Source organism: Rhinopithecus roxellana, chromosome 10 (assembly GCF_007565055.1).
Source record: "Rhinopithecus roxellana isolate Shanxi Qingling chromosome 10, ASM756505v1, whole genome shotgun sequence".
In the NCBI taxonomy this organism is placed as follows: Eukaryota; Metazoa; Chordata; class Mammalia; order Primates; family Cercopithecidae; genus Rhinopithecus; species Rhinopithecus roxellana.
The window spans coordinates 138,173,862-138,186,338 of NC_044558.1; the positions used below are offsets into that span (position 1 = coordinate 138,173,862).

At 36.2% G+C, this 12,477-nt stretch overlaps 1 protein-coding gene across 1 annotated transcript in view; it reads right to left on the reverse strand.

Annotated features, from left to right (window-relative positions):
- IPO8 (importin 8) overlaps positions 1–12,477 on the reverse strand; it is a 67,892-nt gene that overhangs the window by 42,388 nt on the left and 13,027 nt on the right. Inside the window, 6 exon segments of the mRNA XM_010358640.2 lie at positions 163–297; positions 2,857–2,941; positions 3,517–3,611; positions 5,337–5,426; positions 9,936–10,092; positions 11,083–11,241. Of these exon segments, the coding sequence (XP_010356942.1) occupies positions 163–297; positions 2,857–2,941; positions 3,517–3,611; positions 5,337–5,426; positions 9,936–10,092; positions 11,083–11,241 (721 nt within the window).

Genomic DNA, 12,477 nt, shown 5'->3' on the forward strand with positions numbered 1-12,477 from the left:
TTCTAAGCCCGTTATATCTGACATAGGACTTCACTCATTAGAAATTATTAATGGTAAAATGCATATATAAAATGTAAAATATAGGAGTAGTAATACTAACTTTGTCTAGAAAACCTAATTTAACCAGAGAATAATTTTGGAGAGCTGCTCTCTGACACTAACCTGTATGTGTGGCTTCATCTGCTTCCAGGTTATAGAATGAACCACCCCTTGGTTGAGATAGTTGAATGCTTGCTGGAGAACACGGGGAGCTACATATTCTTTCTGTCTATATTGATCTAAAATTTTTAGTAGCACCTATAAGAATATAGAAAATATAGAAGAACATAAACAATTTTAAGGTTAAAAGGGGGATGTGGCATTTTTGGCATGGCCTAAAATTCAAAATTCATAGAGAGAAAAATTAACAGATTTGGGAGAAAAATCAATGTTTTGTAAGAAAGCTCAGATAAACAGTTTTAATTATTAGACAGGTCTATGTTATATTGAACTAAACAGTGTCTCATTGTAAGTTCCAGGCAAAGTCTAAATTTCTATTGCACTGCTAGCTCTTCAAAATAAGTTAAAACTCCTGTTTAAAAAATTACAATAACAGATCTGACTAAATAAACATTAAAAACTTCCATATAACAAGACACAGCACAAAGATGTTTCATTATCTGATAACGACTCCTTCAAATTGGAAGAGAAAAGTTGTTCAAAAAATAGTTTTGGCACAACTGATTAGCCCTCTGAAAAAATTTAAATTAACTCCCTAAACTTCATACCGAAATAAACCTCAGATGGGGAAATATTTTAACAATGACAAAAAACGATAGCACAGGATTCCTTAAAGAAAATGTGGGAGAATTTTCTTTTATAATCTCAGATCACAGAAGGTCTTTGTAAACACAACACAACTGAGAAGTTATTTTTTAAAAACTGATTTAAAAAATTATTTAGAAGGAAAGAACCACACCAAAGCAGCTCTGACTGGCTCAAGGACCTTTAGTCAACTTTCTTCACTACAGAAAGTTGCCTTCCAACTCCTGATCTCCAGAGCTCTTCACCATATCAAGCTTATAAGTGAGCTGCTGAATAAATAAAAAGCATTCTTTCAAAATAGGTACAGAATTTATAAATTCAGAATATGGATTTTATTCAAGTTTCCTAAAACTCAGGTTTACCAAATTTGTCAGAAGTCCTATCATCATGTAGAAACCCCTTCTGTGATGCAAGCTAGAAATGGATGATACTGAACATGATTCTTTCCAATACAGATGTGGCTCATACAAAGTAGGGGTGATGGGAGATGGGAAATGGGAGATTATCTCCCCACACAACAGTGGGGGAGAGAAGAGTCCCTGATAAGTAAACTATTTTTAGGTATCAGGAATATAGACCTTAAATAACCATGGTACCAAGAGTTTATAACACGGATATAATGGCATTTTTATATGTGTGTATACATGTATACACACACATACATGTTTATGACACTGAAAAAAAAATCGACTCACCACTCTTCAAATGGAAATTAACTTTAAGATACTTTAAGGAGTTTAACAGTAGTGGACAGCAGTGGAAGGGGCAGAAGACAGCTGACCAGTTTCCTGATTGTGCTGGTTTTATTCACTACTTTTCCCTATAGATTGTCTCACCAGCCAACAAAATAACTTGTGAGAAATTCAACTATATAACTACAGCCTTCCTGAATTGTTGCACTGTACTTTTTAGAAAGCATTCTACTAGGCAAAATGATAATCCATAAAAGGGAGTACTCCATCTCAAGACAACAGGTTCTAAGTACTTAACACTATAATGCTGACAATAAAGAACTATTTTTTTTAAAAAAGCCTCTAGAGCTGGGCATGGTGATTCACGCATGTAATACCAGCACTGTGGGAATCCAAGTTGGGTGGATCACTTGAAATCAGGAGTTCAACATCAGCCTGGCCAACATGGTAAAACTCCACCTCTACCCAAAAATATAAAAAATTAGCCAGGTGTGGTGGTGTGTGCCTTTAATCCCAGCTACTTGGGAGGCTGAGGCAGGAGAATCGCTTGAACCCAGGAGGCAGAAGTTGCACTGAGCTGAGATTGTGCCACTGCACTCCAGCCTGGGTGACAGAGCGAGACTCCATCTCAAAAAAAAAAAAAAATCTAGAAACACCCTCTATGTCATTAAAGCTTTTTCCTATGTCTAATTAGTCTTTGCTTCCTCAATATGGTCCTGACACAGCCAGTGGTCAATAATTAATAAATTTTATTGAAACATAAACAAAAATGATTTAAATGGTAACACTGATCAACCAGTCTTCCTCCACCACTTGTCGTTTGTAGCTTTTAAAATTTTTAAACATTGTATCAACTTGGATTGTTTCAGGAACTAATTTTCACTATACAGGATGGTTCCCAAACTTCCATAGAAATGTTTAAGTTTTCAGCTAAGAGTCTTGACATCCAATAAGCTCAACTACTCTTCCTATACCAATTCATATTATATGTCTTCTAAAATAAAAACTTAGAACAAAGAGGTGAAGAAATAAAGATCAAAAAACTCCAAAGAGGTCAGAGAATTAATAGAAGAGCCCAATCTAATACTGGTGACTGCTACACCGCTATCAACTTAAAAGGTTTGAGTCCAGAATCTAGGATTCAGTTCTGGTGGTGGCTGTCTTGGGACATTTGGTTCTAAAACTAATTGCACTGGAAACTCGGTTTTAAAACTAATTGCACTATAATAGATTCCCAGAACCATCCTTTCATCCTCTATAAATATGTAATGAATCAGTATGTTTGTAACCTACTTCCGATAGAAATGACTTTACTCTCAGTAGTAACCATTCTTCTATTTTAAAAGCATAAGTTTATTACCTGCTGAATGCCCACCGCATAGGTTTTCAAAAAGAATTCAGAAAATTCGAAGTATTCTTTTGTGACATTTCCTGGGCTTCCATATCTTAAAATACAAAGAGACAATGTACAAATACCGTGAATTTTACAAACAGCATGCTTGCTAGTTTAAATATAGGCCCTTATTCAAAGATGGATTCTACTGGGACAGAAAACTAACACTGCCTTTTTTTCCCACAAGCCACAAAATGAAATCAAGATAACCTGTACTTAGACTATGGGCCATACTGTAAAGTTTTAGACAGAAGCTTTCACTTGCTAAACCAAGAGCTCCTAAAGGGTGAATATTCGAAATTAAAATGTTACAACTGACATACATTTTTTCAATAAATGCTTTTAAAATTAAATTTGACATTATTACGGAGTGACCATGCAGCTTCTTGCATAATTCTTAGATACTACCAATGGGCTGAACAATGTTATTTTTCCAAGTTTTTCACAGACGAATAGAAAAGATCCAGAAAACACCACCCACTTCATTATGATCTCAAAGCCAATGATTCAAATTAAGCTGCTTTAAACAGAGTGACTCTTGGTTCTCGGTGGCTCTAAAGACAAATAATCATATCTGATACTGAGATACTGGCTATATGATCATCAATGTAATAAACAGATAATTACCGCTCAAAGAGCCGAGCTACGATATGCAGTGCCCACTTCTTACACTTCCACCATACCAGTTCTGGTCTATCATCCTCATCAATGTGCAGAGTCTCCTAACAGGACAAAATTACCCAGATTAAAGTTCTGCATAATAAAAGGATTTATGTGAATAAAAAAGGCAGGATAAATCTTGATATAGGTTAAGTCATATTAAACATGAAGTTAGATTGCTATATAAATGAAAATTCTTACTTTATAGATTGCTAGGTAGGAATTAAATAAGCAAAGTAAATTTCAACTAACCAATGCCACTGTTCACATTTACCTCCTATCTTCGAAAGGCCTAAATAAGCAGAGGACAAAATACAAAACACCATGGTTCCTTCAGGAAACTCTGAGATGATGAAGAGGTTCTACATTTTTATCTGGGTAATAACACAAGTGTATGTCAAAATTCACTGAACTAGTCATTAAGTTCTGTGCATTTATGTATGTAAGTTAAACATCAAAATACTTTGTCTCACAATATGGACAACAGAAACAATACTGCACATTTTAAGACAAACTAAAATTTTAATAGATACAAGAACTAATGTGATAAATTAAAAATAGTAGTATTGCAGATCAAAATGAAACACCATCTTTTCCCTATCAAATGGACAAACATAGAATTAAGTGTGTACCCATAACAGGCATTCTCAATCACCGCTTATTAAAGTATAACTGAGGGCACACTTTCTTGAAGAGCACTCTGCAAGATTAGTGAAAAGCCTTACATGCTTCTAGTTTACCCAAAGAAAATAATCATATATGTGCACAAAAATTTAAGTACATTCTTAAAACACTAAAAAATTAATGCCTAAACATTCAGCAAGTAAAACATTCAACAAAAATGACAGTATAGGCTGGGCGCGGTGGCTCAAGCCTGTAATCCCAGCACTTTGGGAGGCCAAGGCAGGCAGATTATGAGGTCAGGAGATCGAGACCATCCTGGCCAACACGATGAAACCCCATCTCCACTAAAAAAAAAACACAAAAACAAAAATTAGCTGGGCGTGGTGGCGGGCACCTGTAGTCCCAGCTACTCGGGAGGCTGAGGCAGGAGGATGGCATGAACCCGGGAGGCGGAGCTTGCTGTGAGCCGAGATTGCCCCAGTGCACTCCAGCCTGGGCAAGACCCTGTCTCAAAAAAGAAAAGTATAAAAGCATTGATAAATCATAAAAATATTTATAAGTTTTAAGTGAAAACTGAATTTCAAAATAGTATCAATAAATACTTTTTTTTTTTTCCTTTTTGAGATAGGGTCTTGCTCTGTTCCCAAAGCACAGTTTACTGCAGCCTCAAACTACCAGTGATCCTCCCACCTCAACTTCCCAAGTAGCTAGGACTACAGGCACATGCTACCACACCTAGTTTTTTTTTTTTTTTTTTTTTTTTTCATTTTGTAGAGTCGAGGTTCCACTATGTTGCACAGACTGGTCTTGAACTCCTGGCCTCAAGTGATCCTCCCAGCTTGGCCTCCCAAAGTGCTAGGATTACATGTGTGAGACACCATGCCCAGCCAATATATACTACTTTTATAAATTAAATATGTTGTGTATAGATGCAGAGGGAAAAAAAAGACTAGAGGAATCAAGTTTTAAAAACGGTTTTCATTTTTGGTAGGATTTAAATTGCTTATCTAAGCTTTCTAAAAATGGTATTATGAATTATTTTAAGAATTTATTTTATTATAGTAGTAAATTTTTTCAAAGAGCAGGCAGGGATAATGAATCAGTCTACCACAAATATTCCAAACCCGTCACCCCTATTTTTCTTGGGAAAAGCTTTTTCTTACAGGAGGAACGGTCCTGTCGATAATAGTTCGGAAGATCTCCATCCACGTTGTCATGGTTTGGTTATTCACTAGCTGAAGAGGCAATGCATACTGGAAAACAGAAGAACAACAACATGAACAATAATTCCTCCCATCCAAAAAGAACAGCAATTTTATGTATATCGTAAGGCTAAAATATATGAAAGGGCTAACATTTGAGAATGAAAACAGCAATCTTATATGGTTCAACCTAACTTAAAATAGATTCATATGTATATATAGAACTTAAATTTTTAAATTTAGAAGACTACCTGCCATGAGTTGTTTCTTGGGTCTACTTTTTAAAAGGAAAAAAATAATGAATACACCGAGGTCTCATTTATTCAGCATGAGACTCTAGGTGAGTGATTTTTATGACTTACCCCTTTGAGGGTCAAACTTTCCATTTTAACTACCTTGATGAAAATCTTTATCTCATTATATGAAACTTTTTTAAATTACTTTCCTCTACACTGTAGCATAATAATTACAGTCCACTTTGTACTACACAGATATGTGGCTCACTTCCGCTGTACCCCGAGGTGCAGAAGAAGAGGGATATTGTCTCCACATCCATTCAGTACAAAACATACTACAGACAATAAAATATACAATCTTTGCCCCCACAAAGCTTACACTCAAACTGGAAAAAAATATATATAGTCATGCACCACATAACAATATTTTGGTCAATGACAGGCTGCATATACAACAATGGTCCCATAAGATTAGAACACAGCTGAAAGATTTCTATCACCTAGTGACATAGTAACCATCTTAAAGTCATAGCACAATGCATTACTCAAATATCTGTGGTGATGCTGGTGTAAACAAACCAACTGCTTTGCCAAATGTATGAAGTATAGCAATTTTATACAGTACCTAACTGGTAATGACAACTATGCTACTAGTTTATATATTTACTATACAATACTTTTTATCATTAGTTTAGAGTGTACTCCTTCTACTTTTATTCTTTTTAAGTTCTCTAAAACAGCCTCCAGTAGGTCCTTCAGGAGGTATTCCAGAAGGCATTATTATCATAGATGACAGCTCCATATTGCCCCTGAAATGAAGACACTCCAGTGGGACGAATATAGGAGTGGAACACAGTGATACTGACGATCCCGACCCTGCACAGGCCTAGGCTAACATGTGCGTGTCTTAGTTTTTAATGAAAAACTTTGGGGAAAAAAAAAATTCTAAAATATAAAACCTTTTAAAATATGGATATAAAGAAAATATTTTTGTACAGTTGTACAACATGTTAATATTTTAAACTGTTAGTACAACAGTGTCAAAAAGTTGAAAATTTTAAAGTTTCACTGGGCGTGGTGGCTCATGCCTGTAATCCCAGCACTTTGGGAGGCCGAGGCAGGCGGAACACGAGGTCAGGAGTTTGAGACCAGCCTGGCCAATATAGTCAGACCCCATCTCTACTAAAAATACAAAAAATTAGCCAGGTGTGGTGGCAAGCGCCTGTAATCCCACCTACTGAGGAGGCTGAGGCAGGAGAATTGCTTGAACCCAGGAGGCAGAGGTGGCAGTGAGCCAAGATTATGCCATTGTACTCCAGCCCAGATGACAGTGTGAGACTGTCTCAAAAAAAAAAAAAAAAAAAAACTAAAGTTTATGAAGTAAAAAAGTTACAGTAAGCTAGGGTTAACTTATTATTGCAGATAAATTTTATAAATTTAGTGTTGCCTAAATGTTCAACATTTGTAAGCACAGACTAACATCCTAGGCCTTCACATTCACTCACCACTACCTCACCCACAGCAACTTCCAGTCCTGCAAGTTCCATTCATGGTAAGTACCCTATACAAGTGTGCCTTTTAAAAAATATCTTATGCTGTATTTTTAGCATATCTTTTCTATTACTTACCATTGAGTTACAGTTGCTTTCAGTATTTGGTACAGTAACATGTACAGGTTTGCAGCCTAGGAGCAACACATAGCCTAGGTATGTAGTAGGCTATAGCATCTACGTTTGTGTAAGTATACTCTACAGTGTTCACACAAGGACAAAAATTACCTAACAAGGCATTTCTCAGAATGTATCCCCAGAGTTAAGTAACACATGACTGTACATGTACAAAGGTAGGAATAAGAGAAGAAGGTGGGGGAGATGAAGGGCTTTATGGGCTATATTAAGAAGTTCACACTTAATTCTAAGTGTATTTGGGAGCCATTTGGATTTGATATAGGGAACAGAGGAGAAGTAGGCTGAAGGTTAGCATGAGCTTCTGTATAGAATATCCACGTGCCCTGTACAAATATTATAAATGCTACTTAGACAACATCTGTTGTATTACAATTTAATTTTATTTGAGGCGGAGTCTCGCTCTGTCACCCACGCTGGAGTGCAATGGTGCAATCTCGGATCACAGCAACCTCCGCCTCCTGGGTTGGAGCGATTCTCCCACCTCAGCCTCTGGAATAGCTGGAATTAGAGGCACCCACCATCATTCCCGGCCAATTTTTGTATTTTTCTAGAGATGTGGTTTCACCATGTTGGCCAGGCTGGTCTTGAACTCCAGACCTCAGGTGATCCGCCCATCTCAGCCTCCCAAAGTGCTGGGATTACAGACCTGAGCCACCACACCCGGCTGCTCATACTTTTAAAAACAAAATTGTCGGCCGGGCGCGGTGGCTCAAGCCTGTAATCCCAGCACTTTGGGAGGCCAAGACGGGCGGATCACGAGGTCAGGAGATCGAGACCATCCTGGCGAACATGGTGAAACCTCGTCTCTACTAAAAACTACAAAAAAAAAAACAAAAAACTAGCCGGGCGAGGTGGCGGCACCTGTAGTCCCAGCTACTCGGGAGGCTGAGGCAGGAGTTGACGTAAACCCGGGAGGTGGAGCTTGCAGTGAGCTGAGATCCGGCCACAGCACTCCAGCTTGGGTGACAGAGTGAGACTCCGTCTCAAAAAAAAAAAAAAAAAAAAAAAAAAAAAAAAAAAAAAAAACCAAATTGTCTGCCCCTTCTCGTATTATCGCTTTTTACTTATGTCAGCATTATAATAGTGGCTTCTAATGCCTTCTAAATTTCTATTTCCCAGAGAATATTAATGTATTAGTACATAATAGATTACCAAAATGGTTAAAAATATTGAGGTTTTTCAGGTTTTTAACAAGTATAGACTGAGAAAAATATGTAGATTCTGTCCTCTTAGCAAACCAATCAGAGGTAGAGGCTTTAGAAAAATTACTTCATCAGCCTTTGTCTTACTTCCCAATTTCTAGCTCTTTCTCCCAATAAAAAAGGGAAGTCTGGCCTCTGAATATTATTTCAAAACAAGTGAGAACATATTTTCCCAGTATTCTAGTTTCTTCTCCTCTCACATTTGACTCCTTCCCCCTTCTCTTTCCCTGCAAAAAGTCTGCTCTGGGGGAAAAAAAAATCTGCCCCAGACTACCCCTATTAAAAGTTTAAAAGATGAGGCTTTAATAAAAATATAAATCTTTATTAAAATAAAATATTCTGGGGCGGGCGCAGTGGATCACGCCTGTAATCCCAGCACTTTGGAAGGCCGAGGCGGGCAGATCACGAGGTCAGGAGATGGCGACCATCCTGGCTAACATGGTGAAACCCGGTGTCTACTAAAAATACAAAAAAAGAGCCGGGCGTGCTGGCAGGCACCTGTAGTCCCAGCTACACGGGAGGCTGAGGCAGGAGAATGGCGTGAACCCGGGGGGCGGAGCTTGCAGTGAGCCGAGATCACGCCACTGCACTCCAGCTTGGGCGACAGAGCCAGACTCCGTCTCAAATGAATGAATGAATGAATGAATGAATGAATGAATGAATGAATAAAAAGTAAAATATTCTGAAACAGTTTAAGTATCTAAGTCAATAAAAAGCCAAAGACGGATCCAAACTATCTTGGTTTTTGAGCTCAACAAAACCATCCTCTTCTCATGACAAATTCAACTAGAAAGCATGTAACAGAGTTTAATTCATTCGTCAAACAGTTAAGACTGAAAACAATTATTCTTCCTCCAATCAGAACTAAATAATTTACCCAAGCCTTTCAAGGATTTGATGTTAAATATTTTTATATTTCAAACATATTCCATCTTTCTAGATTCCCATGTTGGTATCCCTTATAGCATTCAGATATTTTTTTAGGCAGTATTTTAAACCAAGGAAAATGAGCCTTAAATCTTCTGTTAGCTTTGAGTCAAATGCAAAGAAACTACCATCAATATGATTTCCCAATAGAAGAGGGACTCTCTTCTTCTTTACCTTCTTCCTCTCTCATAACTAATCTACAGGCAGAAATGCTATAGAACAGATAAGTCGAGTAATCAGGTTTTAGAGCAGGTAGGTTTACCTACCCTGGTTGTGCTTTACCCATGATTTCAGACACTAGAGTGAAATGCACACAGGGGTAGATCTGCCATTGAGATGATCTTGGGCAATTAATTTCTGTGAACCTGTTCCTCAAAAGCATTTTTTAAAGAAATATATGGGAGAATATATAATAATTTTTAATAATAAGTGATACTTACTGAGCATTTTCCATGTGTCAGGCAGAAATACAGGACTCCATATTTGTTTTCTGCAATAGAAACCTACCTGAACAAGTGCATAAAAGATTTTCAGAATTTGTTTCTGCAGTAATACAGAATAATAGGAGGAATCAGGAAGGAGCTGCATGATTTGTTGCTGAATACGAGGCAGGAATATCTGCATTGCTATTATAAGAGGTTCTCTCTCTTCTGCTTTCTTATATCTACATGAGCAAAGACAAAAACAGAAAAGTAATTTTTCCCACCCAAAGAACTATCAATAATAAATTAGAAAATATTTTTAAATACATAAAACTAACAAAACAAAATCATTAACATTGTTTCTGTTTGAATTGCTAGAATTAAGTTGAAAAGAAATTTAAAATAACACATCCTGTTTTAGGCACAGTTTATACTAGTTTAAAGCAATTCGAGACTATTTTGCATTTTTCCTACATGAATGTTTCTAGTATTTAAATTAATTTTCATCAAGCCAAAATCCATACTATAAAATACAAGTTGCTATGCTATTTTAAATAGACAAACTACGTAACAAATATGGGGGAAAATTTTTTTTCTTATATTACCCTAAATTGAGCAGTTAAAAGAGTTTAAAATTTAGTTGCTCTTAGATCACTTTAATTGCTAGAAATCTGAAATATTTTCTAAAAATTCCGTAAGTAGAGTAGGAACTAACCAGTTTAAAAGGAGAACTACAGGACTTTATATGCACATGTAGCAATCTTCCTAGAAACCAGAAAGCAATACTATTAAGTGTGATATTAGTCCTCCACCTACCCAAACTGCTTTTATGGAAAAGAATGTCTTTAGCAAAGAAACGTTAACATTTTCTACCTTGCATCCAAAAAAGTACACGTTTTGGTTTACTTAATATACTCCCTAGAAGACAAATATTAAGGTATCCCTGTATCAGAGTTTCCAAGGAAGCTGTTAATAAATGGTCCTGTGCAACTAACAAGTTTTTGAAGTGCTTCATATTATATCACTGTCTCAGAGGTTAGCAATATCTATCAGCACATTAAAGTTTCTTTCAATAACTGCAGCAAATAAACACATTTAAGCATGTTTAACCCAACATTTCCCAGACTAATCTGATAACCTGTGCAGAACATCCACAACAGACCACTCTAGGCAACTTAATTATTTCTAAGTTACACAAGGCTGCTTTCTTCAGCCAATGGAAACCAACTTACTCATATGTCTTCACCAGTTGATACAGACATAATAAACTGCCAAGCCAGCTTCCACTGCTCTGTGATTGCAAGTAATAGTCTATCTTGTCAACCACTGCTGGCCAGTGACCAGGAAAATCATGTTTTATGATGGCACGGAGACACATTGTTAACTGGACTCTACAAGGTAGGGAAGAAAAGTCCAAAATCCAAGTAGTTATAACTTAGATTATACTAAGAAAATACTATAACTTAGATTATACATAGAAAATACTATGTTTCAAAGCCTTCTAATATTTTACATAAAAGTTTGTTATCTCCTATTTACCTGTATTATATAATTATATACGTGGGATGGGGAAAAGACATATCTAAAAAAAATCTTCAGTGGCTCAACTTGCTGAAAATAAACAGAATGGGTGAGTTCCTAAAATGAATGAAACCTTTCAAACTATCTTATCCTAAATACAGTTCAAAAAAAATTTTAAATAGTTTAAAATTTTCAAAAAACTCCAAAGAATCTACCTCCGCTCTGTAAAATTTCCCAGCTTATTATATCTCATATTTTGGTTACCATATCCTAAATGGGGAAGAAAATAACACTTCAAACAGACAAACTTAGTCTAAAGAAGGTACAAGTAAGTACAAAGAAGGCCTACATAATTGTGGAAGCTTCTCTATGGGCCAAAACCTTGAACTCATCCTTTATCAGTTAAAACCCAACACCGTATGTTGAATCTATCCAAAACAGTCTGAGATACTAATTTGTGTATCCCGAGTATAAGAAAGAAACATGTATTAGCGAGGCAATTCCTGAAGAGGAGACCTAAGAACTACTTCCAAAGAAATAAATGAAAAAGCCAACAGAAGATACATAAAACAGAGGAAGAAAATATTCCTTTAATAAAACCACAAAGTTAAATGCTAAAATAGGTTATCTGATAACATAGATCAGTAATCATTTCCTCAATGAGATTTCCACTTTAACTGAAACTGAAAAGAAAACAGGGGCAAAAATTTCTTTTCTACAAACTATCAATTCAATGTTATCACCAAATATGGCCTTACATGACATTTTCAAATAGTTAAGAAACAAATCTGGCAAAATTAGGATTCCACAATGCAACTAAAAAAAAGAAAGCATTTTCAGCTGAACAACCAGTAACTCAGATTCACTTAAACTGGTAAAATTAAACAAAATGATGCCTTTTCTTCACATTATCAAATCTATTTGAAAAATCCCTTTGTAATACTCCTAAACTTTGAGAATAGGCGGAAGAACTTTCAACAATGATTATAGTTAAGCCTTAAGGACATAAAAGGGGCAAAGTCACAGAGAACTGTCCCATAATAAAGATAAAAATCTCCTCTAGTGCCAGTAGTAGCTGCTCCTTTAAACAATAAATGTCATATTTG